We start from the raw sequence: 24976 nt of genomic DNA, 5'->3' as shown, positions 1-24976 counted from the left end.
GGCTTATGTAGAGCTGACCAGTTATACCTGACTGAATACTCACATCACTGGTCTGTCTGGGTGCAGCCACAAGGTCTTTAGGCAGCGTGAGTTAGAAGTCCTTTTTAGGAAGGGAGAACTTGAGATCTCTGCCCATGGCAGCAACCCTTGCCAGCTACTCTAGGAGCTGTCGTGATTGAATACGAAGAGAGTGTTATGCTTGGCACTAAAGGCATTGGGGAGCTTATCAGGGGAGAAAATTGTTTTTCATATTTCATCTGAGTTTCAAATCTGTCCATGTGTCAGCATGCTTTATAACAATCTCAAAAGCACCACAAAGCCAATGTAATTCTTGTATAAATGTTAGGGACTTCTGGGCTCTTTTGTAAGCAAAGAATGGGTAGTGGACAAAAGCCAGTGGAGAAGAAAAATCTTTGAGAATTATCCTCTGCAAATACTGGCTTTCAGGCTCAGACAGCTGTGTCCTCATTACTGTTAATAGCAAAGAGCTATGCATGTTGGGCAACATTCTCCTTTGAGTGTATACATAGCAAGCCATCTGTTTATTTATTTCTGCGGTGGTGATCATTGGAAAATGCCTATAATTGCTGCTCAAATAACTGGCTTTAACTCAGATTTGGCATTCACTGTTTTATAATGACTGAGCCACATTTGCTTGCAATGTTCCAAAAATTGCCGCCGGCCAACTGGGTTGCAAACCTTCCTGGCTAAATGAAAACTGTGTGGATATGGGAGGTTTACTTTGTTCCAATTGGCATGCGATGTGGATGTCTACTGGCAATTCTCTTGCTCTCCTTACTCTCAGTTCATGGCTCCCTGGAAAAAGAGGTGTTTAATCTCAAAAGGCTTCCCCCCAACTCTTGCTTTCAACCACATTCAGTTACCTTTAATGCATAAATTCAGACAAAAACTTTCAAGATTTGTAAAATCCTGAGATAATAAGCCCTCAAAGCAGATCTGCTGAGCCTTTAGAGGCAAAAAGTTGTATTTTGTTTAGCCTCAAGAACTGCCAGTTTTGAGCAGGACCATGACAGGTTCTGGATGGTTATGAAACTCCCAGGCAGGACAAGGTATGAGGCTGAAAGTACAGCAAAGAAAATTTCTAATAGAAGTTATCTAACACTTGCAAGACTTCCGGCCCCTGCCTGTCAATCAATAAATCAATCAACATAAGGGCAGATCTTCCCCTGTGCTGATCCTGGTGTGAAACAGATGTGTTGATCTGGATGGTCTTGACTGAATCTGCACTCTGTGAAACTCGAGATTCACTTCACTGCAAAGCTGGGAATAAAATCCTTCACTTCTGATCATTGCTTCTACTTCACTACATCAGCTTCCATCCAAAGATCTTACAGCATTTTAAAATCCATGCTAAACCTCAAAATCTCTGTGACAAAGAGAATATCACTTTCATTTTATGGAAGTCTTAGATAAATTAAAGGCTAGAACCAGCATCAGACACAGGCTCCCGCAGTTCAGGGACTGCAGTCTCAGTACCACTGTACAAGGCATGTTGGAGTTGACATCTGGAAGTCATCTGGTCCAAGCCTCTGCTCGAAGCAGGCCAATTCAGTCAGGTTGCTCAGGGCATTCTCCAGCTGAGGTTTGAACTTCTCCAAGGATACAACTTTTAGCCACAAATTTTATGAACCTCTGTTCCAATGTTTGACCAGCTCACAACGATAGCATTTCTCCTTATATCTAATAACAATTTCTCATGTTGCAACTTTTGCTCATTCCTGTTCAAGTGCACCTCTGAGATGAATCTGTCTTCATCTTCTCTACATACTCACAATAGATAGCTGAAGACAGAAAGCAATACAATTCCCTCACCAGCCTCATCTTGAGGCAGAGTAAACCTACTTCTCTCAACCTGTCCTTGTATGTTATGTGCTCCCACCCTGTAACCACCATAGTAGTCCTGTCCTGAATACCCCTCACTATGCCCATGTTTTTCTGTACCAGGGAATCAGTATGACTGGGAGAATTGGGTGCCTGTGAAGGCAACAGGAATCTGCTGCACACTGAAGTCTCTCCCGGAAGTAGCTGAGAGAAAATACTTAGAACGCTTGCACGTGAAGATTAACTACAAACCGTGTGTCAGTGCGGTTCATCACAGTGGAAATATTTTTGTGAATCTCTGCTTAATTTGCTAGGAACTTTTGAGGTGGGAGAACTATTTCACAGGATGCTGTGAAAGACATATCTAGAAACACAGCTAGAACAAGGACTGCCCTACTCACACATACAGATCTGCACATTTTTGTCCCCAAAGCTTCAAGGTAAGTCTACCTTATTTGCACCAGAATTCAGAAATTGCTGACCAGTGCTAAAGGCTGAACATGTCGCCAGTCATACCACCAATATCACAGGCATTCCCACCACCTCTCACAGTATCCATCAAAGCTCAGAAAGACACATGCTCACATTGAGCATTCCTAAGCCAAATGGTTCAATTCCAAGTCGCCTGGCCTGAAACAAAACAAAAAAAAAAATCTGTTTAGGTAATTAAAAAAAAAAAATCATAAAGAAATAAACAAAAAAGGCAATGTTCCCAACCAGCAGGAACATTTCATGTCTGTGGTTATTTCTGGAGCAAACTCCTGCTCTTACTGTCCAGAAGGCACATCCCAGTGAATTTTCCATCATGTGGGCCTGTTTTAGTGAAAAACTAAATTACATTTTTCCTTTATCATAGTACTTTCCTTTATTAGCCCCTATTACTAGGGCTCTGCTCATATTCAGCCACGCAAGAGAGCAGGCACATTTTAGAAGGCACGATCTCCAGCACAGAAGCATGCCTAGCAAACCCTTAGCATGACCAGCATTTTACCATTTGTAGTCTTTCTAATCATCTCTAATCAAATACTGGAGAAAGTGATTAATTCTGCATTTCCTGTCCTCCCCAGGTCAGACAGAATGAACCACAGACGGATCACATGTTTCTGAGATAGTTTCATGTCCCAAGCTTCTAGATGTCACCTTGAAATTTGAGTGGAGAACATCATGATGGTATTTTGTATCTTGTAGAAGTATACATCCCTTATCAGCTTCAGAATGCACACACCCAGTTGGGCCATTAATGGATATATTGCAAACTGCCAGCTGCTGATTGCATTTAGAGGTGTCCTCCAGTCCTTGTAGGACACATCTATGCCACAGGACTCTGGGCTCAAGTCTACACTCAGGTTTGCAAAATTGCCTGGGGAATATGAAGATAAAATTTCCACTTTTTTCAAATAAAATCATAGGTGGTGTTGGAAGTCTTATTTGTAACCCTATAAAAAGTCTTATTCTCTTATGCCACTTTTCAACTATGTCTAATTAAACCCCTCGAAAATGTCAATGAGCCAAACGTCATGTTGCAAACCAAAATAAAAAAAAAGGGATAAAATCACTGTTTTCACTGAGAATTTTGTCCCAGAATGCAATGTACTACCTGAATAACATAATACAGGTTTTGTAAAACCATATCTTCAAATAGCACTGATTTAGTGGGGAAGAAGACCTCCTTCTAAAGCTGTCAGGCTACATGATTTTGGGTTGACTGCATGAAACCAACTGATGGCTGCCAATGCGCAGTTCTGAGCTATTCCATCAGCCTGCTATTTCATCAGCTCCACTTTTAATTAAAATAATTTCAATCTGCTTCTGAATTAAAGCTCCAGATGCAGTGCTTAATGATTTGCTGGCAGCAAGTGTTGTATATATTGCTATAGTCTGCCACTGAAATACATGAGTATGATCCAAGGCTGCTCCAGCCTATGCCTAGTTTGGGATTCCCCACAGAGGTTACAATAGCTGAAAATTAGAAGTGTGCTATAGCTTTCAGACCACAAGTCCTCCCCCTGGCCCAATCCCTGCTCCAGGAGCAAAGAGCGGTAGTCTGGCAAACTGACTGCACTGCTCTAAGATTCCTCCTTCAGAAGGGGGATGTCTGGCTACCCATTTAAGCTATCTCAGCTTTGCATTGCTCCACCATAGTGACAATAACTGTTATTTAATGGGCGGCAGTTCTTAACCATGCTATGAACTTTTCTCTGCAGCATTAGATAAAGCAAACAGTTTTCTTTTGTGCTTCTGTGCACATTTGAAGCTGGAAATACATCAAAGGACTTGAAACTACAGCAACTTAAAGATCCTGATAACATCTATCTCACCCCCAACTTGTGCAAGGCTCTTTCTTGTTAACAATTTTTCCATGCAGTTTTTAAATGCTCCTGCTGATATATTTTCTACTATTCCTCTACTACAACATGCCTACTGTATTCTTGTATAACCTGATACACTGCACTGTCATAAAGGGCTTTACTATGTTCAGTTGGGCTGGTGATGTATAACTCTCATTCATCTTGTGGTAGCTTTATTTTCTTTGAAAAATTCTCTCATCTCATTGAAGTACTAAAATGGGAAGCCAGTCAATTGGCAGGTGAAGGCGCCAGAGCATGGTAAATACCACACAACATCAGGCAGCTCTTCTATTTCTGCGTGGCAGCTCCATCATGGGTCCAGTGTCTCAGGGACAAGACAAAAGAGCAATGCCAGCACATTACCTCTGCCTATAGAGTCTGGCAAAACACATGAACCATCTGGCTGATTTATATTAGCAAAGCAGCCAATTCATATTTTCTATATATTTTGGCTTAGCGTCTTGATTGTGACATATAACCATGGTAAATTTCAGGCTGGAACCAAGTGAAAAGAAACAAAGCTGACCCAAAAAATATAAGGGAGAGGCCAAGAAAAACGATGACTTTAAAGTCATTGAGAACACTGCCATCTCTAGGCACTGTGAGTGCTGCAAATAAATATAAAAACTGACAGAGGCCCAGGCAGAGTGCTGGTGCTATAAAGGGCACTGAAAGTAACTAAGCCTTCCAGGTAAGGAGACACACTCTACCACATACTGAACTCTGCGCGTCATGCCACAGGGAGGTAGAGAAGGTGTCACTCATGAATCAGACCCCCTGAGGGTCCCAGCAGAAAGCTACACATGGACCGTCATCCACAACAGAAACAGACATCCATAGCAAAATGAGAGAAGAACAAGCCACAGAGCCAGTATGTTGGAGAAGGGCGCTCATAAAGTCAGTCAATCTTCCAGCACCATTAAGTGACTTAATTTTCTTTCAAGCCCTGTAATTGTCTAGTTGGCAGGACTGCCTTGCATGACAGCTATCCCATAAAGGAAAGCTCACGAAGTCCACTCCAGAGCAGACAGAGCTAATAGGTACATAGCGGCTTTAACTGATCTGGCACTGCTGAAATCCCTGGAAGTAAGACATAATAAAGGCAAGGCGGCCACAAAGCCCCACATGTCAAACTGCTGTCAGCAGTGAGTCTAAGGAAGCATTCAGAGATTAGCAGCAGGGGTGAGAGTCCTGCCCTGGCCAGCACATGCCTGCAGATATGGCAAGCTGGGCATGATTACTGCTCCTCTGAAGTGAGTCAGATATAACCCCCTGCCAACTAGCTCTTGGTGAAAACTGAAGTCTATGTATTATCTGGCTCAGAGCCCAGCACCCAATAACCTCCAATTCAGCAACCAAGCTTAACTGAGGCCATTAAACCAACCAAAACCCAGAATATCAATTAATCCTCTTTCACTTGCATACCCTTTCCCTCTGCAGTCTACAAAACACAAGGGAGATGGGATTCCTGGCTTCTTGCCACCTTGTATACCAAAGTATCATACAATTGCAAGAAAGAGGGAAAACTGAAACATATCATGAAATAGATCACAATCCAGAGAGATTTTAACCTTGCTTTGGCTGGATATGGCCTGCACATCTAGCAAGACATGGATGTTGTCCTTTCTTTGCTTATGCCTCATCCCTGCATATAAACCAGTTGCACTTTGTAACGTGACACATTCTCATTCAGTTGTTCCCCTCCATATGCCACTCTGCTTCCCTCCTGGCTCCCTGCCTCAAAACAGCAGAAACCAGAAAACTTTTAATCACCGCTAATAAGCAGGTGAAGACATTTCCAGACAGAATCAGTTTAGCTCAAGCTGAAGTTGAAAGCACATTCAAACATTCTCCTGGTGGCCATGGGTTTTAATCATAAGGTGATCTTCTGAAGAGCTGCCTATTCATCCCTCACAGTGTCTAGGAAATTCTTATCATGGTATCAGGAGGCTAGCAGGAGGAAAATATGGTACCAATCTCCCTGACCATAAGCTACTTATGCTCAGTGGCTTAGGCTCGAGACAGATTAACTTAAACCTAATCAATTCACTGCAAGAACTTCTGCTCTCAGATCCTAAAATCTTCACTAAAATTGATGGGGTCCATAATGAGAGGTCTAAGAGGTTTTGGTATCCAACTGACTATGTAGCTATCTACCCAGTATGACTGTTGTTCAGTCAAGTTCAGTTGTGGCTATACTGTAGCTTTGTTCATTTTATTTTCCCATTTCACATCATCATATATAAATACAGTCAGTCAGTGATGCTTGAAAGGCACTGACATGCGGAATGATAGACTTGCACTTCTTGTTACACTTTGCCATACCCAGGAGCCTGCTAGTTTTCATTCCAGTACAGAGATGCCAGTTTTCTTAATAACATGCCAGCCTTCTTGGCTTGCATGTTGTATTTCTTGGTTCGATTTTACTCATGCCTTTGTGAGCAGTAGAAGCTTTACAAATAAGCGAAGCACTTGCCTGTGTTTTAACCACCAGACCGTACTCCTCCCACAGTGCACTTAGCGAGGAATGAAAGAAGGAATAATCCAAGCCACAGAAGGCTCAGTTTACCCTGCTACAGACAGATACGTACAGCAACCTTTTGTATCAAGCCAACTCCCCCACAACAAATGGATTCGCTTCCGTGAAAAACAGCATTTCCATCCTCATTCTCCTTGGTAAATTCTGCTAGGGGAGGATATGTTCATTGATGGCCAAATTTCTGTAGGAATGACCCTACTGATGGACTCTACTGTAGGGACTGAATCTTGCCTTTCCTCAGGCCTGGCCCATCCTTGGTGCTGTGCAATGGTTTCCTGAGGGAGGAAGGAACTCTGAGTGTTTTCAGATGTACCTTTTTACCCATTAATATTTTATGGCCAATTAATGATTACCTTTATGAAGACTTGTGAATAGATAAGGCCATCAGATTAGAAGCGTTGAGGCTGGACCCAGAAGAGTTATGTTTGTCTGGAGCTTTACAATGTGGGTTTATTCAATGGGACAGGGCTATGTTAAATATGTCGGTACGCTATGATGATAATGATCCTTCTTCCATTAGTCCCCTGGCATATGGTCTTCTCTCTTAATGTACATAGTTTGTTATTTTTCGTGTATTTCTTTTACCTGGCTTGTCTAGTCTCATTACATTAGATAACCAAGGGTCAACCATCTTGAATTGTGCTAAAACAGGAAATGAGCACAGCGTAAGTTGATGGTGACTGAAAAACTCTAGGATCAAATAATCATTTAAAACTTTTGTAACACAAGTATTCCTGAAGTAGATGGGAGATACCGATTAAATTCTGTGACTACCCCTCTCCTCTCATCATAGACAAAAGTGCCCAGTAATTTCCAATCAGTTTAGTGCACTAGGGAAGTAAATACGTTCCACATGCCTCACTTTGAGCTTCACTGTTGTAGGCTTATTAAACAGGGCCTTTCTTCTCCTGTTTATGTATTTTTACATGATTCTTGTCAGGGGTTTATCTCAGCACCTATCATCTACTCGTGAAATTACACTTGGTACAATCCTGAAAATTAATTACTATTTCAGTTTACACGGAATGACCTGAAGACCCAAAATACCCAGCACATTTATCTATTACAAAGTCAGGAGCTGACTGCAAAATCCTCCAACCCAAGCCTTAGCCACCAACTACAGCTGCTTCTTGAAATGCTTCAGAGGCAACTTTCCTGTTGCTATGGCAGCATGAGATCTGAATTTATATTTCCCCATACAAAACCTGAAAGGAAAACCATCTTATAAATAAAGGCTACATATCATGGCCCTTAATTTAAATGGGAGTTTTTATCCATTACATATCCTTTCAGGATGCTGCACTCAACCCGTTTCAGAACCTATTCTCATGCAATCTTTTTTTTTTCTTAGTTAATTTGGACATGCATAGCCTTCAGGAACTGGCCCTCTGGAATAGCAGAAGAGATTATATCACAGAGCAAAAGAACACAGAGTTGAACCAAATGGGGTTGAAAAAGGCAATGGCAGGAATGGATTACATTTGTTTCTCCTTTACACAGCCCCTTCCAGGGCATAATCTCCCTGCTGCATTTCCTTCTTTTTCTTCCCCCTGTTTCTATATGCCCAGAGAGGTCACTAGAAAAGTTACTGTTAGGAGGCAACCCGGCTTAGTAGCTAAGCCATCAGATAAGGAATTCCATGCTCTACCCCCAGCACAGGCATGGGCCTGCCACAAGACCTGGGCACCTCCTTTCAGTTCCCTGTATCTTCATTTCCCTCCCCTCTCCCAAGACACACACGCATCTGGTTCTTTCATTTTGCTTGAAAACTCATCTAGGCATAGGCTGTTCTTAATGAGGTTGTGCACAGGGCAGGTCAGTATAATTGAAGGCTTGGATGTGGCTTTTAGGTATGCTTGCAATATAAATGATAATGATCTAAAACCCATCTGTGCAAAGGTAACGTTTTGAAGGAAGGAGTGGGGACCTGTAGGTGGGGAATGTAGGAGGTCCTGGCAGTCTTTGAGAAACGAGGAAAGCTGAAGCAATGACTGCTCCACAGATGAGGTGACTGCTCCATAGATGAGGTCTTGAAGAACGATTCTGTCTTAGAAAGAGCATCTTTCCATTTCCCTCTTTTTCTGTGCTCCTTCCTTTTAGCTTTTGTTTTTAAAATAATGATGCCTTTTTTTTTATTTTTTTTTTTAAATTAACTCCTCTGGCCTCCTCCCTTCCTTCTGTCTCTAGGGCATACTCATCTTGCCTTATGCTTATATCTTTCCTAACATCTACTTTTATGCAGTAGTCTGAGAGAAGACTGCAGTCTGCTTTCTCCAGTCCCTCCATTCAATCCTCTTAGATGCCTCTCCACCTCCATCATCTCCTCACATTGTGCACGTGCATTAATGGGAGAGAAAGCAAAAATAGGAGCCTACCCATTACAGTTCTTTCCATAATGCCCAGAAGGATCTGTGTTTGAGGCATGCTTTAAAAATCATTGTAAATCAGGAAACAGCAAGGTGGAGTAAAGGGAAATTGGAAAGAGCTCTCAGCTTACGAATGTATAATGCAAGAACACAGGCCCTCGCTCCAGTTTAATCTTGCCAACAGTTACTAGACCGAGTTCCTTGAACAAAAAGTCATTATTATGACTAACCGTTCTGTATTTATAGAGACGTAGCGTTAGAAGACAAACAGTTCAAGCAGTGCTCTTGTGCTAGATGTTCTTTGCCTTTTCCTGTATGCGATCTTTTATTCCAGTGTTAACTGTGGTTATAAATCATTCCCAACCCATGCTGTTGAAAACACTATACATTTATACATACAAAATATAAAGCATTCAGCAACTCCAGAGGTAAAAATACCTTGTAGCAGGAATTAAACCCACAGAAGATTTAAGAAGTAATTATCATTAAAATATTTCTCTAGCCACAAATGACTACAGCTACTTCTGCACCATGCAGAAGACACTGGAATGGGCAAAGTTCTCACTGACAGGTGTCTCTGAGATGCACTTGTGCCTGGAAAGGTTTTGTTTTAACACAGGACAAGATCTGGAAAGAAGAGTGGTGAACAGGATGGTGAACCTTCCAGAGCAGAAAGGATGAGGAAAAAAGCTTGAAAGGGAAAAGAATGGCTTAAATGTCTTTTTTTGCTGTGTTGGAAACATCAGCCCAAGAGGGGGAATGTTATGTGAACCACCAGGGGTGCGCATTCCTCTGAATGCCAGGGAATGCAGAGCCTTGGCAGGCAGGCCAGATGTCAGGCTGGGACAGAGTGACCCTCTCGCAGCCTTCCTACCTCTAACAAAGGGGGGATAAAAACAAAACAAAACAAAACAAAAGAAAAAAAAAAAGAAACACCCCCCCACACACACACAAAAAAAAAAAAGGAAAAGAGCTTGTTAAATCTCTTACAGCTTTCAGATTTCAGACCAACTTTTTACCCTGTTTCACTTTGCAAGTCTCTTGAACAAGCTCAGCCCTTCAAAACTGAGACTGCAAATCTCCCAGGGAAGGTTCCTGTGTTTAATAAGCTGTTTTGACTGGAATTCAAAGAAAAAGTAAAGATTTCTGTTGGCCTAGCAATAGAAGATGTGGCTCAGACCTATAACCCCATATCTGACTAGACAAAAATGTGTGGTCTGTTAAAAACTGGAGATTTCTCAGAAACATTGGCATTAGAATAGCTTTGGTTCCCCTGAAGTCAGTAGCAAAAAGTCTCATCATCTCTAATGGAAATACCTGTGACTGATTTTATTTGGAAAGAAGGTGCTGGAAGGCGGTGCCAGAACACCACATAACAAACCTGTAAGTTATATAGTGGCTCAGCTACTGGGAAAAATAGCTTCCAGTTTGCTCTTTTCAAGCATTCCACCACAAAATTAACCCTTAAAGTGCTTCATATCCTAAGAGCTTGCTGAATTCTGACAAGCGGGGAAGCACAGAGCAGCTGAAATGTCATTAACATGAGCAATGCTTATAATCAGCTTATAATAGGATAGAGCCATAATTCATGTGATTCAGACTTCCTTGAACAATCTGGGCAAAATTTTGGTCACTCCTGAGGATCCTGTCAAGGTTCCCTGCCGTCTTGTCTCCAGGCCTTCAAGCATGAAAGAGCACAGTGCCCTGTTAATTGCACCAGAAGTCCTGAAAACAGGAGATCAGGCCTTTCTACCACCACTGCAGTGAGACACTTCCTTTCATGCCACACTTTCCATCCTAGTGCACACAGATACAAAAAAAATCCTACACCAAGACAGTGAATGTCCCTAGAAGATTTCACTGAATGAAAAATTAAATCCAACCCCAGCAGAGACCCCTTCGCTCTGACAGGTCTTGTTTTCTTTAAGTTTTGTTTTTCTTCCTTTAACACAAATATGATCCATCATCTGCCCAAATTCAAACCTGATGTAGGCTTTCTAAAACTGCTTCCAGCTAACTGTGGCGCTCAAATGGCAGCCTGTCTTTTCCCATCTATTCTCACTAATGTCTCTATTCACCGAACTTTCCCTTACAATTAAACTCCCATATTTGAAAGTTAAAGTGACAGAAGTGAACAGCCCTGACTGAAGAAAGCATTAGTCCTCACATTTCTGCCAGCATGAATAGGAACATATATTCCTTTGCAGGCTGGCAGGTCCGCTGTCAAAGTTCCCAAAATCCACCTGTTTTGATTAGCATGGCTTGCAAGCAACATGCCAGACACAACAGAAGGGTTTCATTTCCACTTTGGTTTCAGCACTTCTTTTCCACTAACTGCCCCTTATTTATCCTTATTCATCTACATCAAAATTAGCAAAATGAAAACACTCTCGGAAATCTACAAATCAGTAGATAAATAACTGAGGTTGATCAATTTGCTAAGATGAGAAGGACTATTTCAATTTTCAAAGGACTGAATAGTATACATGCTTATTTTAACAGCAAACCTACCAGCTATCACAGGACTTCAAAACTCCTCATAAAAAACCCCAAACAGATTGGTTTGGGTTTTTTTGTTTGTTTTGGTTCGGGTTTTTTTTTTTTTCTTCACTTCCAGTAGGTATTACTACTAGTGCTGGTTAGAAAATACATTTTTCCCACCTTGGAATGTAATGAAGGCAATGATTCGAATGCAGAAAAATGTGCCCCGAAGTCTGTGAATTTAAACCTAGACTCTCACAGCTCCCATGAAGCATCATGGTCTCCTTACTAGGGAAGCAAACAAAGTACATCATCTGAAACCAAGTCCTGCCAGAAATTTCAGACAATAAGGCAGAATCAGCCCAGAAGACAAGTCAGTTTTAGCTCTTGTGTTGTTCTGCAGCAGCATTCAATAAAGAAGTGTTCCAAGTTAAATGCAGTTCTTAGTCTAAAGACAGGCAACATTCTCTATTGAAAGCTCGTATCTTCTGTGGTTTGGGCTATTTTTATTGTCAAAGACCAGTTCTATTTCAAAAAAGATTTTGATAAAAGCCTTCAGACAATTAGCTACATGAGATAACAGATAAAAAGACTTCATCATTAGGACAACTGAGACACAGAAGTGGTGGTTGTGGATATAGGTTCACTTTGTGGCAGACCTGCGGGCTATATCTCTAGCACTTACTCTGAGCAGCCACCAGTGATCACTGATCCTGAGCTCTTGGTTTCAGATTTGGCATCAAACTAAGTATTTTGGCGGGTGGAATTTATTTTGTTTGGTGAAGAAAATTTCTCTCTGTTCCTTCATAACATGACATTATCAAATGAAGCAAGCCAAAGGGGTATAATCTAGGTCTTCCTTAAATTTGAGTAACACAGAGGCAGCTTATATTTAATTAAACACAGTATAAAATGGAGTAAGTGGAACCAGAATCCACCAAAAGATGCAAAAGTAGAAAAACTACCAACACAAGAAATTTTTCATAGGCTTATTTGGTTTTTTATTGGAAAATGGGGAACGTGAACGCGCTAAGAAAAAGTCAGTGCTCTGCTGGGGCAGTGATCCTTTCTCCTTGTGTTGTTTGTGCAGTGCCTTCAATGGGGAGTTCCAGTCTCAGCTGAAGTCTATAGTCATTAAAGCAATGGTAGTGCTAACAGTTGTGTTCCACCCTCTAGATAAGAAACATATGTGCTCCAAGGGGCTTATGGTCTCAGTGAAAAACGCAAAACATGGGAGGAAATCACTCTTATTTATAACGTTTAAAGGAGGAAGACTGAGGTCCAGACATCTCAACTGTCACACATGGCCAACAACTGAATCAAAGTTTTCTCAGTCCCCATCTAACACTTTAAATTGAGGGCCACCTTCTCTCTCAAGGACAGAATCATAAGAATAAAAGGCATGCCTTTGATGCCCTAACAAATCCTCTGCCATCAATTGGTTGTTTATCTCATAAAAACATTACTTCTCTCATAAAAGTGGGTTTCCTGATTAAATAATAGGACTAAATCATATCTTGGCTTGCATCAAGTAATGACTATATGAAATGTACAGCTCACATCCTTTAAAAGAAGTGTAGCCGAACTTCAAAACACTGGGCTTGAGTAATTCAATTACTAAAGGACAATTGTTTCTGCAATGTCAGACAAGCTTTAATCCAAGTAAACATATAGAACAAAGATGACTACTACTTACCAGCGCACTGATTGTTTTCATCCAACTGGTAACCAAATCGACAGATCAGAGGTCTTGTAACAGTAGGGTAGTTGGGAACAGGGCCTGGTGCTGGGGGCGGTGGATAAATATTTGAATAAGGGTTCAGATATGGTGATCGATACACTGGGTTTGTTCGGGGTACACATAAATAGCCACCATTCTGGTTGACACACACCATATCTCCCCTGCAGGCCTCGGGAATAGTTCGACATTCATCAATATCTGGAATAAAATTGCAAAAGTTAAATGAGTGATTGCTTCTTAATGGGACCTATCAAAAAAAAGTTCATATTTTTCTCAAGACTTTACTAAAACATTTGATACTCTCTTTGAATGGAAAAGCTAATCCTTCCTGGTGGAGCCTCACTTTGAAGTCAGATCATACTAAACCAGGAAACATCCCATATATTCAACATATCCTGTATTCTGCTTGCTTTACTTCACTATTAGAGAGGAGAAGGAAAGAGGAAAGCCTGCTTTGTTATTCCATTAATGTTCAGTTTAAGCACTGATTTACACATGACTACAGCAAGCTACCGCCTGTTCCTGCTAAAGGGTCTGTCCAAACCACAACATGCAGATCAGGATTTCAAACACTGGTGGTTTGGTTTGCCCAGCTGTGAAATTTGGATTCCGACTTGGAACTCCTGAGCTCCCTCCCACAGAAGAAGTTAGGGATGTTCAGATCTGGTGACATGGTTCAGACCTCTTTCTTGCTATGACTGAGATCATTGCTGAATTAAATTTAGAAAGATACAAATGGTTTAGCCAAACTGAGCATTTGCCTGGTTCTTGGGGCACAGAAGCAGTAGGCTGCTATGACAGGGCAAGCAATCTTTTTCTGTTTTTTTCCTTATTGCTTGAGTGACTTTAATGCATGCAGAAGATGCTGCCCTGGAGACTGAATGTTTCCCTATATTGCCTCAACAATTTACTTGGAGTTTCAATGCTGAGAAGTGGTAGACTATATCTGAGCCACCAAGTGGAGACTGCCAACAAAGACAGTAAGTACTGAGTTTGAAGGAGAAAGAGGAGGGTGAACGACCCTTGTCATTTGGCAACTAGAGTGAGCTCTCATCAAAATGCATCACTGCTATTTGAGAATCACTGACAGCCGATTAGTATCTCAGCAATGTTGCTATATCCTTGTACTATGTAAACACACACATTTTATACATACATACACACACACAAACACACATATTTGTCACACAGCAAGAACTTTCAACTAAAACGTACTAGCAGCAGCACAATGTTAACTCCATAAATTCAGGATTTCTGACCTCGGTTTAAATGCATTGATTTAATCAAAGTCCTACCTAAGCATTGCCCAGAGGCACGGTCCAGGTCAAACCCATTAGTGCATTGTTGCTACAATGAGAAAACAAAAGACGGTCAGTGACTGTAAAATCAGAGAGTTGCAGAATCAAATGCTCATCGGGATTATTACGCTTAGTACAATTGTTCAGCACTTTACAGTACACCAAAATGAAGTCCCTTCCCGAAAGGACAACCAGCAAGGCATGAACCTGAGGCATCAGAACATATTCCAGCCCCTTAACAGTTATAACAAAATAATAAAATAAAAGTAAGGCTTTTCATTTACACCAAACCTTTTGATTTTTAGAGGATAAATCTTTAGATGACACATGTTCTATGCACGCAAGGTTACTGGAAGCCTTGCTCCTTCCTACCCTGTGGTGCTGGTCTTTATTAGGGCTGCAACCTTAAGTCTTCAGCACCTCATCAGTGGCCCTCAGAATTTCTAAACCAGTCAGTCCTAATGATAATTGTAAATCATCATTCAGAATGATTCCCTGCTCTCCCTAGGTTTTGACTGTGTCTCCAGCTACGCATCAAACAGCCAAGCAGTTGACACAAGCACAGGAACCTGCCAGTAAATAGGTTCTAGTAAGGAATGTAAGCACAAGATATCCAAAAATCAGGAACCACTGAAGTGACCAGGGCATGGAGTATGTTCAAGATCCTTCCTTTTTTTGTAATTGCTAAATGATAAAACCACTTATTTTTAGACTTTGTAGAAGAAATCAGTGGAAGAGTAAAGTACTTGGTTCATGTTTGGAAAAGTTGTAGGTGGGAGACAAGGGGTTAGAGGGATAAGTCAGTGGAAGCAGGCCATTGCAGGAACTAGGGAGGCACTGCTTGGAGTGCACCTGCCACTTGCACATATGAATACATGTGTCAAACAAGAAGTGTCAAACAAGTATGAAGAAATTCAGCCCTCATTTATTTTGGCATTCTGAAATGTTTTGGTATCATGTTGTGGAAAGCCAAGATATTCTGTTGGGAGAATGTATAATCAGCCTCCTGTTTTAAAGACTGTATGTACTCTACCTTTTGTTCTCTTTTCTGTGCTGTGGCGTATACACTACACCTAAGTTAGCAGGAAAAGTTAAGTTACTTTTAAACACAATTATTTTCTTTTGGACAGTAAATGATGATTCAGAAGCACTGAAACTGCTGTAGAACTGGTTTCAACAACTTTCTAGAACTTTATTCTAGAAAAGAATCCAATACTGTCAAAATGACCAGCTTCAGTATCTTCCGAAAGAAGTCATTGATATCATTTTGGTTTCAAGTTGCTTCTGCTTAGACTTCAAAAATCAATTTATGGTACAAGATGTTTTTATAAAAATCACAATAGAAACAGTGTTTTTTAAATTATAAAAACAAACCCTTAAAGACATCTCAAAAATTCTCCAGGGGCATGAAAAGCATTTCCCATACAGATCCAATGTTCACAAAAATACCAATAAGCATGCCATGTGCAGGAAATTTTCAAGGTAATAGAAAAAAACCAACTACATTTCAGAGACTTTTGGCAAAGGTATTTAGAGACACAGCTCTGGACACTGAGTATATCTGGATTATCAACTAGGAATCCAAACTTAACATGCCTTTGGGAACTGTTTTTCCTGATTTAAAGTCCACATGGAGCCCAACACCACAAAGAACTAATGCTTCTGCTATTTCAAGAACTGGACTGCTTTACTTCCATCCACCCTCAAAAGCCCTGCCTCTTGAATAAAAATGGTATCAGGCATAAATTAAAATGAAAACTAGGATACAGTCATTCAGGATCACAGTCCAAAACTGAACAGTCTTAAAACAAGATCCTGCTATACACAGAAAATGCCTGTTTATATGAATAAGTTTTCCAAGAGTGGATGTTCCCACTACAGAACTGAGCTGCCCCTGGTCTCATGGGACAGCTTTTCTCATTTCCTTTTCCAGAAGCATTCAGGTCAGAGGCAGAACCAGGTTTTCAGTGAGGTCCAGGTTTCTACAGGGCTATTTTGCTGAGCTGGCAAGGTTGAGCCAATAAGCTCAGTCCATGTTCAACTCCAGAATACTGCTGGCTCCAAGTTCTCCCCTCTAAACCCTTAGACCACAGAGTTTCCTTTTCATGTAAACCCCAGACCACAAAGCTTCCTATCCACCTGCTAGCCAGTTAAGGCTCATGCCATACAGCACTTCAGTACAAAACAGTACGTAGATCTCTGCGTACACCTCTCACCTGTGCTTTTCCAGGGCTTGAAAGGCAGACGGCCAGTGTGAAAGCAGTCAGTATCCTGTAATGTGCATAGAAAATACGCTGAAAACCTTCTGATATCCAGGCTCATTATATAGAATTAAATACACATGGACAAATTAATTTCTAGTGATGTTTCAGTATATTCCACAGCATTTTGCTAACATAAATTTGGCCTCAAGAGAGGAGTAATACAACTGTGGGCCAGACTTAGATCTCAGAGTTCCTAATATACTATGGTTTTCTGCAACTAGGATCATGTCTATTAACTAACCTATTTTTTTATGACACCCCATGCAGCAACTGTTTAACGAACAAGTGTGCGATATTCAATAAGCATTTTTGCCCCTCTCTGACATCTTTCTTTTGAGAATATAAAAGCTTTTCTTGCATATTATGCACATTTTATAGATGGCTAAACCAGAGCACAGGCCCTGCCTAAGCTCACAGTGCAATGCATTGGCAGGGCTGCAGACATGTCATGCAGGAGGTCCTGAATCCAAGCCAGTTGCTCTAACCGCTAAACCGCATTTCATCCCCAGAAGACTATATCTGAGATGAATCCATTTTCTTAGGGCCAGATTCTGTCCCTTTACTCAATCTTGAGCAATACGTTGCTCTGTAAGCAGACAGACTGTGCCAGGTCATCAGCTACTAGAAGTTGCTATCTTCAGTGGAGCCTTCCACAGTTGTATCATCTTAGCATCTAGTGGGACCTACTGGGTCTCTTCATTGCAACTGAAAGAAGAGGATCCCTTTTTAATAGAGCTCCGTGGCTATTTTTGGAACTCCTTACCTGGAGCATAAAAATTCTGGTCAACTAAGCTCTCACGCCCAAGTATTTACCAAGGGACTGAAACCCATGAAAGAATAATAAGAAATTATTTTTTCTATGTACTACGGATTTCAGTGTTTTGCCACTGCCTCATACAAAACTTCTTCTCAATACAATCAGACTGACATCTTGCTTATCTTGGATTCTAGTTCTGAATGGCAATTGTATACAATATGTTCCCACAAAACCAGCACAGGAAGCAAGGGATATTTTAGGTAGCCTTAGTTCTGCTACCCAAGCAAGCTGCCAACTTTCTCTCTTAGAGCTGTCTCTGATTTCCAGTGCAAACTGAGCTGTTGAACAAGACCTACAAATGCATCAGACAAAACCACACACAAGCAGTGACCGACACATTTGAACAAATTTGTTTTAAATGAGGAGACAGGCACGAGCTCTGAAAAGTAAACATAAACCCTAAAATGGTTGTCCATAGTGCTATGAAGACAGATTGTGCTTGCTGGCAGCTTTTGAGTGACAAGGAATGGCAAATTCTGCACAGATTTTTCCTTGGAGTTAGATGGAAAGCATTCAAAGTACAACGTTACCCGTTTAGGATTGCACTTCATTTACTGACTCCTCAAATCTTTTTGAAGAGATTTTAAAGCATGCACTATTACAAAGACTGTATACTCACTTTGCATATAGCAAGAACAGCACTAAAAGGAAATAAAACAGGTTATAGCTGAATGTTAACACCTAGCAACTGTGCTACACTCTACATTATTGCAGAGCAGTGCACACTAACAAAATCCCCTATAAAACTGGTCAGACAAAACTTACACATTTCTAGACAGTTTCCATTGTTACAAGATAATATAGTCTTTCCTCTTGGTGGGGGGTGACCCTACTGCCTCATACGTGTTCTGCCTGCAACCATCATCTCAATTTGCTCGTTACTTTAGATCTCAAATCCCCTCAAGAATTATTAACAGACATGCAGCACGACCTATCAACACTATATGCAGCTGGTCACAGTAGCTTGCCCAGCAGGCAAAATATTTTAAACTAGTAATTAAGTTCTGCAATAGTAACTAATTAGCTTCAAATCAATCACTGTAGCCAGTGGGATCGTTTGCTGTCGCAATTCAGCACTCCCGCGGGTACCGGGGTTGCTAAAGCACAGAGTATAAGCACAGATTACGAAGGAACTCGTCAGAGACAGCACAGATTTAATAACAGACAGATCGTCTTTCCCCACCTCTGACCATTGAGGTCCTGTCTCTTTGCAAATGGCTTTAGCAAGTGGATTGGCATACTGAATCCCTGCCACAGCTATTTTCCACAAGTAGGTTTCCCTTCAGTAAGTAAAGAAGTTTCATGCATACCACTTACCTTTTTAATCCTTGCATGTCCAAAACCGTTAGGGAAAGGTGGAAAAAAACCAGAGTCTGTGCTGATGAATAACTAGAAAGTTTTTCCAAACATTACCCTCTGCTAGCACTTCAGTTCGTCAGTCATTTATAGTCCAAAGAATGAAATAGCAAGTAATGGAGAAGATCGGGAGCCGTCTGTACCTCCTCAGACACTGGAGAGAATACAGAGAAAGCACCTGGTTTTGCTTAGTTCTCTTCTGTAATTCAGCATTAAACCAATTGGAGGAGGAATGTTAAAAATGAACACTTCATTTTCTAAGTATGTTAAACAATGCAAATGGGGGCCTCAGCCTGGGACAGCTGGTTTAGATTACAAAGCTCACCAACTGGCTAGACTCCTCACAACAACCTCGAGGAGCCTGCCAGGATAAAACACTAACAGCTTGAAGGAAAGCCTCTCCCGCTGCAAACTTCACAGTTAAATGTGCCTCAGAGCAGAGAGCACCGTTATTGGACAGAAACCCTTATCAAGGGACTGGAGAAGGGAAGGGATTGTTTTCCTTGCTCTGAGAACAAAAAAAAAAGTCAGGCTTTTTGGAGGCCCTCTAGCCGGTGTCTCGGACGATGAATATGCAACACTCGCTGCTTCATGCCAATGGCATACTGATGAAAGGTCTGACCCTCTGGGAGGTGAATAACTTGAATTCATGACAATTGCAGCTACAAGAACTATACTGCTTGGGGATTATCTGAAAACAGGAATAAACAAATTAAAAGTTCAAAGGAAAACAAATGGCTTGTCTACAAACACTGACCCCATGCTCAAGGGAGCAGCTTGTGAAATGAAGTATTTCTCAGGAAAGACAAATCTTGCAGATCTCCAGTTAAAATTGCAGAGGAAGGAAATAAAGTACTTTTTCAGGTGTTTTGCAACGTTGCCACAAGCAGACCTTTAACAGGTCAAGCAGAACATTTATGAGATGTGAGAGGTAAGCAATTAGATGCTGCAAGGTTTATGCTAGATCCAAAGATGAACACTGAAATTGAATACAGACACAGACATTAAATGACTGCTTCAAATTTCTGTTGAATTTTCCAATTGAGGAAACCATTTATTCCTAACGAACATGAGATGTCCAACAAGGTAAAAATCTATCATACATTTCTGTAGCAGATTCAGAAACAGAGTTGTTACAACAGATATTCATAAAACTGGCCTCTAATCATGGATACCCAGCTTAAGACACAAAGACTGAGCTGCTCCAGGGTTGCTGAGTCATATCGATGCTAATGGGACGTGCAAGAGCTCTGTACCTCACTAACTGCCTGCAAGTGTCCAAATTACTTTTCAAAAATGACAGCATCAGACAGTGCCATTTCTGAAAGTTTGTCTCTCAGTGGCTTCCTTGCATCACTTGTATTGCATGGAAAATTAAACACTCTCCTAGAATTATTCAAATAGAATCAATACATTTGCAGATGAATAAGAACCGATTTTAAACTTCCCCAGAGCTTAACAAAAACTCACACAAGGGACTTCTGAAGAAGCTCGCTGAGCATGTTGTGAGAGGAAAGTTTTGCCATGGGTCAGAAAATAGGCAAGAAATACGAAGCAAAGAGTGGGCAAATTTTCATTGTGGCAAAAGGGTAACAGAGAGTGTTCTCATTACTCCATAACTCCAGTGTTTCTCAATACACTCAGTGATCTGGAGAGCTAACAAGTCTAAAAGTACCAGGGCTTTCTGTATGTTAGATGCGTGAAGATCAACTGAAACTATAAGAAACAGCTCTATAGTGAAACACATGCTCTAAGCATCCATTTGTGTAGATGAAGAGCTTGCTTCACATACTTGTTGATATTTCACTTGTTGATCCATTGAATTTTTCTCACCATTGCATAGAAAAATCATTGTACACATGCCAGAATCACTGTAAGAATGCAGTACCAGGCTGTTCCCAAAGAATTGCCTCAGACTACTGCCATGAGCCAACTGGCAGAGGTGCTCCAGTGCTGGAGACAGGAGCTGAATCCAGACCTGACCACCTAAGGGGCTCCCTTAAGAAAGAACACTATATAAATGTTTTGATTTTTCCTGTCTCCATCTGACAGCTGGGGTGGATAAAAAGACAGAGTACAAGAAGTGTACCAAACCACAGCTTGGGCTAGTTTACAGTGTGGTGACTGGTTTTGTTCCTAAATAAAAAGATCTGATGTTATGGCTAAGTTGAATTTCTGGAGCACCTTTCTGCAACTACCATCAGCCACAAAGTAATGAGATGCATCCACACCCTTCTCACAACTCTCTTTGACAGGAAGAGTTGCATAACGGAAGAAGCTTGTGGTACATAAACCCCCTTTTGTTCACTCTATATAAACATGGACAATTCAATATATCTTTCAGCACCATGTACGGACACCTTCACCATTTGTGCTTAAAATGGTGGATAAATTTCACATCTAGCAGCACTCTCACTTCAGTGCTCTCAACTATCCCCCCATGTTATAAAATCCATTACTTAATTCAGGTTTCCTTAACATTTCCTTTGTCTTCATGAGGAGGTGCAGAACAGTCCCCAGTATAAAAGGGGTAAAAGTTAAGTAACTATGTTCTTAACCGTTTGCTTTGTGCATAGCTGGGGTTGAAACTATACCTTTAATTATGTTTAAGACTTGGATTTCAAAAACTGTGTAATATATAATCATAAAGGGCACATGAACTATGTCATGTAACCTTAACTCTACCCTTCTTGGGTGACAAAACTGAGTGTATGCATTGCACCATACTCCTGCAGATAATGCACAGCACTGGGTTAAAAGGGACCCTCAGCACTGGAGAACATAATCCAATGTCTTCTGAATGCTAAGACAAAAGCTGTAGATAGGTCAGGGAACCCAGTAAGAGTCAATTACACTCAGCACTCCTGAACAAAACAACTGCCTCACAAAACCAAGTGCTCATATACGAACTTTTACAACGCTTCATCTCTTATTTTAATTCTGATATTATACTTCTTCAGAGCTACATTGTTAAACACCCTTCTTAGATGTTCTTGTAATTTTTTAAAGTTCACCCCTTATGAACATTCTCAAGGACACTGTCAAACTGTGGGAGCAGAGTGAAATCACACAGATCTGTATGGCAGTAGGTGTGCAAGCCCAAAGTCCTTCTGGGTGACAAGTCTTAGGCATCTTTTACACAGCCATACGGTCTTCAATTCATTAAAGGAATTTGGCAATAACTGACACTTTAAGGCCACATACGTGCAAGCTTTAGATGCTTAAAACATCCATTCTGCTCCTATCAAACCTTATAGAACCAAGTTTCCTACCAGCAAAACTGGTAAAGCACTTAGAGCACAACTGCTGGGTATTTACTGGATTTTGATAGTTCCTAAGCTCCATGAGACTCACAAGTTGGCTTTTGCCTGCAAAAATCAATCTAAGTGATCCTGGAGACCAAGAAGCTTTTGTATTGTCACATGTTGGTATAACAGAAGACAGGCAGCAAAATCTGAAACACACACATCTCACCCTACTGCCACATGAATAGCACTAACCATATGGGAAACTTGATCTCAAACCCTAATTCTGCCTGAAAAAGAGTAGGGCTTGTTTCTTCTGCCTCCTGGGAAAGAATCTGAGTTGCAAACTGTTGGCGTTTGCGGAGGGTTCCCTCTCCTTTTTCAAAGATGGACTACCTTACATTATCAGCTGAGGCCTGCTTCAGTCACTGTCTGAATTACAAGTGCTATCTCATAACATCAATGCTACACTAACCTGTTCCAGATGGCTCGGACCAGAAATCAAAAGCACAGTCCCTCACATATTTTCCTTTCCTAGCCAAACACAACACAAGCAAGAATTAACAGGAAAAATTAACATAATACGTAATGGTAAAAACATCACTAGTGCTAACTAAAACGTACTGGGAACGCAGAGTCTCGAGATGGTGTGTTGATCTGCAGCTCACACTACCGTTATAGGGAGGAGAAAGTGTACAGTTCCTGCTGTCTCTTGGGACTCAGTTGCCTCAACATGGTATAGTTGAGGCACACACCACCTCTATGAGATATTCCTTACCTCCTGTATGGGGATGCCACCCATGTGCCTGCAGCATGCATTCCTTTGGGGTGACAATACTGCTGATGATATCACTGCTTCCCAAGAACCGTAAGCAGAGAGCCCTTGTAATGTGGCAGATGGTCTCGGAGTTCCCTACCAGAGAAGCCACATAATTTAAAGTTTTTGTTTCACTTTATTTAACTCTACATCTTACAGATGTTACTATCTTGAAGGTCTGTGCTCACTCTGATACTGCCTCCTAACGGCATAATTTCTTTTCGGAAAAAAGTTATCAGTGGAAAGACAGGCACCACTGGATCCACTCTGAAACGTAACAACACTAAACATGGACTAATATAATTTTATTGCTTTGAAAACATATTAATCATCCTATTAAATGAGGAATAGGAGAATCTAGCAAGCACATACCGAAACCCAAACAGCTGAAACTTATGCCAAATGAACTGCATCTGGTACAAGACAAAACTGTTTCAGGTGTATTACCTGCAGTAAGATCAAGTTTGATGTTCATGATCACCCACTTAGCTGTAGTGTTTTCTAGGAAGGTCTAGGAAGTCCACCTGAGGCAAAAAACAAGAGAGTACTGTTCTTGGAAGAATACTTCAGTATGGTTCAGTTTTGGTTTTTTGTTTACTTGGTTTTGTTTTGGTTTGTATTTTCCCCAACAAAAGCAAGGTAAGCAGCAAACTAAGTCTTCTTAACTTTCCCAGGAAAAACACAGAATCTTTCACAGCATTTTTGGTGTACGCAACAACTCTCAGCAAGTCCCTATTACTATTAATTTGCATCAGTATACAACATTCTTCTTGATTTTTCAATCCTTAAATGACTGGCATTTATGCTTTTAAACCTATTTTCCTGCAAAAAGCCTATAGATCATCCTGCACCTAAAGACTAAAGATCTCGAGAACTCACACCTCCCCCTTGAGCAGTTGTGAGTATTCAAGAACATGATGCCCCAGCCACTGTTCATACTTCTTCTTCTTTTTTCCCTGTTGAATCTCATTCTTGAGCATAGATCTGGTAACTGTAATTTGTATTCTGCCTGAAACTAGAAAGCTCCTTTAGTTTATTTTTGTTTATTTTATAAGATTGACATGTACATAAGCTAGGCTGCAGTTTTTTCTCCTCTGCATTTCTGTCAAATGATCTAGACTGCGTGGTTGAAAACAAAGCTCTTTAATCTCATGACAAGATGTTTACTAGCCCCTTTCGATAACAAACATAAATCCTTTATGGCCAGTTTCAGCTAATAATGAGCATCCATAAATAAAGACCTAAAACTCTTAATACTTCTGGACCAAGACTAAAGTCTGTGTCACTATCTGAGCAAGCCAATATTCAGTGTTCGCAAGTGCTTGGGATACATAAACCACTGGTCTCCAATTATGGCCAGACAGTTAGAAGTATGTACTAAAGCCTGCCTTAAAAATACTCAGGACCAATTTATTTTATGTTTAAATGCCATGAGACTGCAGTGTCTTTTGCAGTTTCTCAAGTTCTTTACTATCTCATGCACCACACTGTCTGATCTGGTACAACAGCACCAGGCTGCATGTTACAGCAGCTGACTGGAGACAGTAGCTCAACCTTCCAATTTAACCTGGAAGCATTCCCTGTCTGCTGGGACATGTGTGTAGTAAAACATCAGCTTCATCTGTGCTTCCTCCTCTACCAGGTGCTTTATTTTCATCACATGGAATTTACATTTAGACTGGGGGTTTTTTGTCCCCTTCAGATTTATTTGAGCATCCTCTCTCTTTTGTTAAATATTTCTTTTAGTCTGCTCAGGCAATTTGCTTTGTTTTTATCCAGAGCAGATTACTCTCCATAGCATCAAGCCCATTCTGCATTTTCCATTAAAACACTTCAGGTTTCAAGCAAACCCAAACAAGTCT

At 40.9% G+C, this 24976-nt stretch overlaps 1 protein-coding gene across 1 annotated transcript in view; it reads right to left on the bottom strand.

Moving 5' to 3' along the window:
• The window catches only part of FBLN5 (fibulin 5), a 45669-nt gene extending 26209 nt beyond the window's left edge, over positions 1–19460 (bottom strand). Inside the window, exons 1-4 of the mRNA XM_030481807.1 lie at positions 19014–19460; positions 16832–16886; positions 14613–14664; positions 13273–13515 (exon numbers count right to left, since the gene is read on the bottom strand). Of these exons, the coding sequence (XP_030337667.1) occupies positions 13273–13515; positions 14613–14664; positions 16832–16886; positions 19014–19030 (367 nt within the window). The 5' untranslated portion in view covers positions 19031–19460. The remainder of the gene's footprint in view (positions 1–13272; positions 13516–14612; positions 14665–16831; positions 16887–19013) is intronic.
• Positions 19461–24976: the final 5516 nt, after the last annotated feature.

The sequence above is a fragment of the Strigops habroptila genome, chromosome 4 (genome assembly GCF_004027225.2).
Source record: "Strigops habroptila isolate Jane chromosome 4, bStrHab1.2.pri, whole genome shotgun sequence".
NCBI classification, from domain to species: domain Eukaryota; kingdom Metazoa; phylum Chordata; class Aves; order Psittaciformes; family Psittacidae; genus Strigops; species Strigops habroptila.
This window is presented reverse-complemented; position numbering and strand designations above follow the sequence as displayed.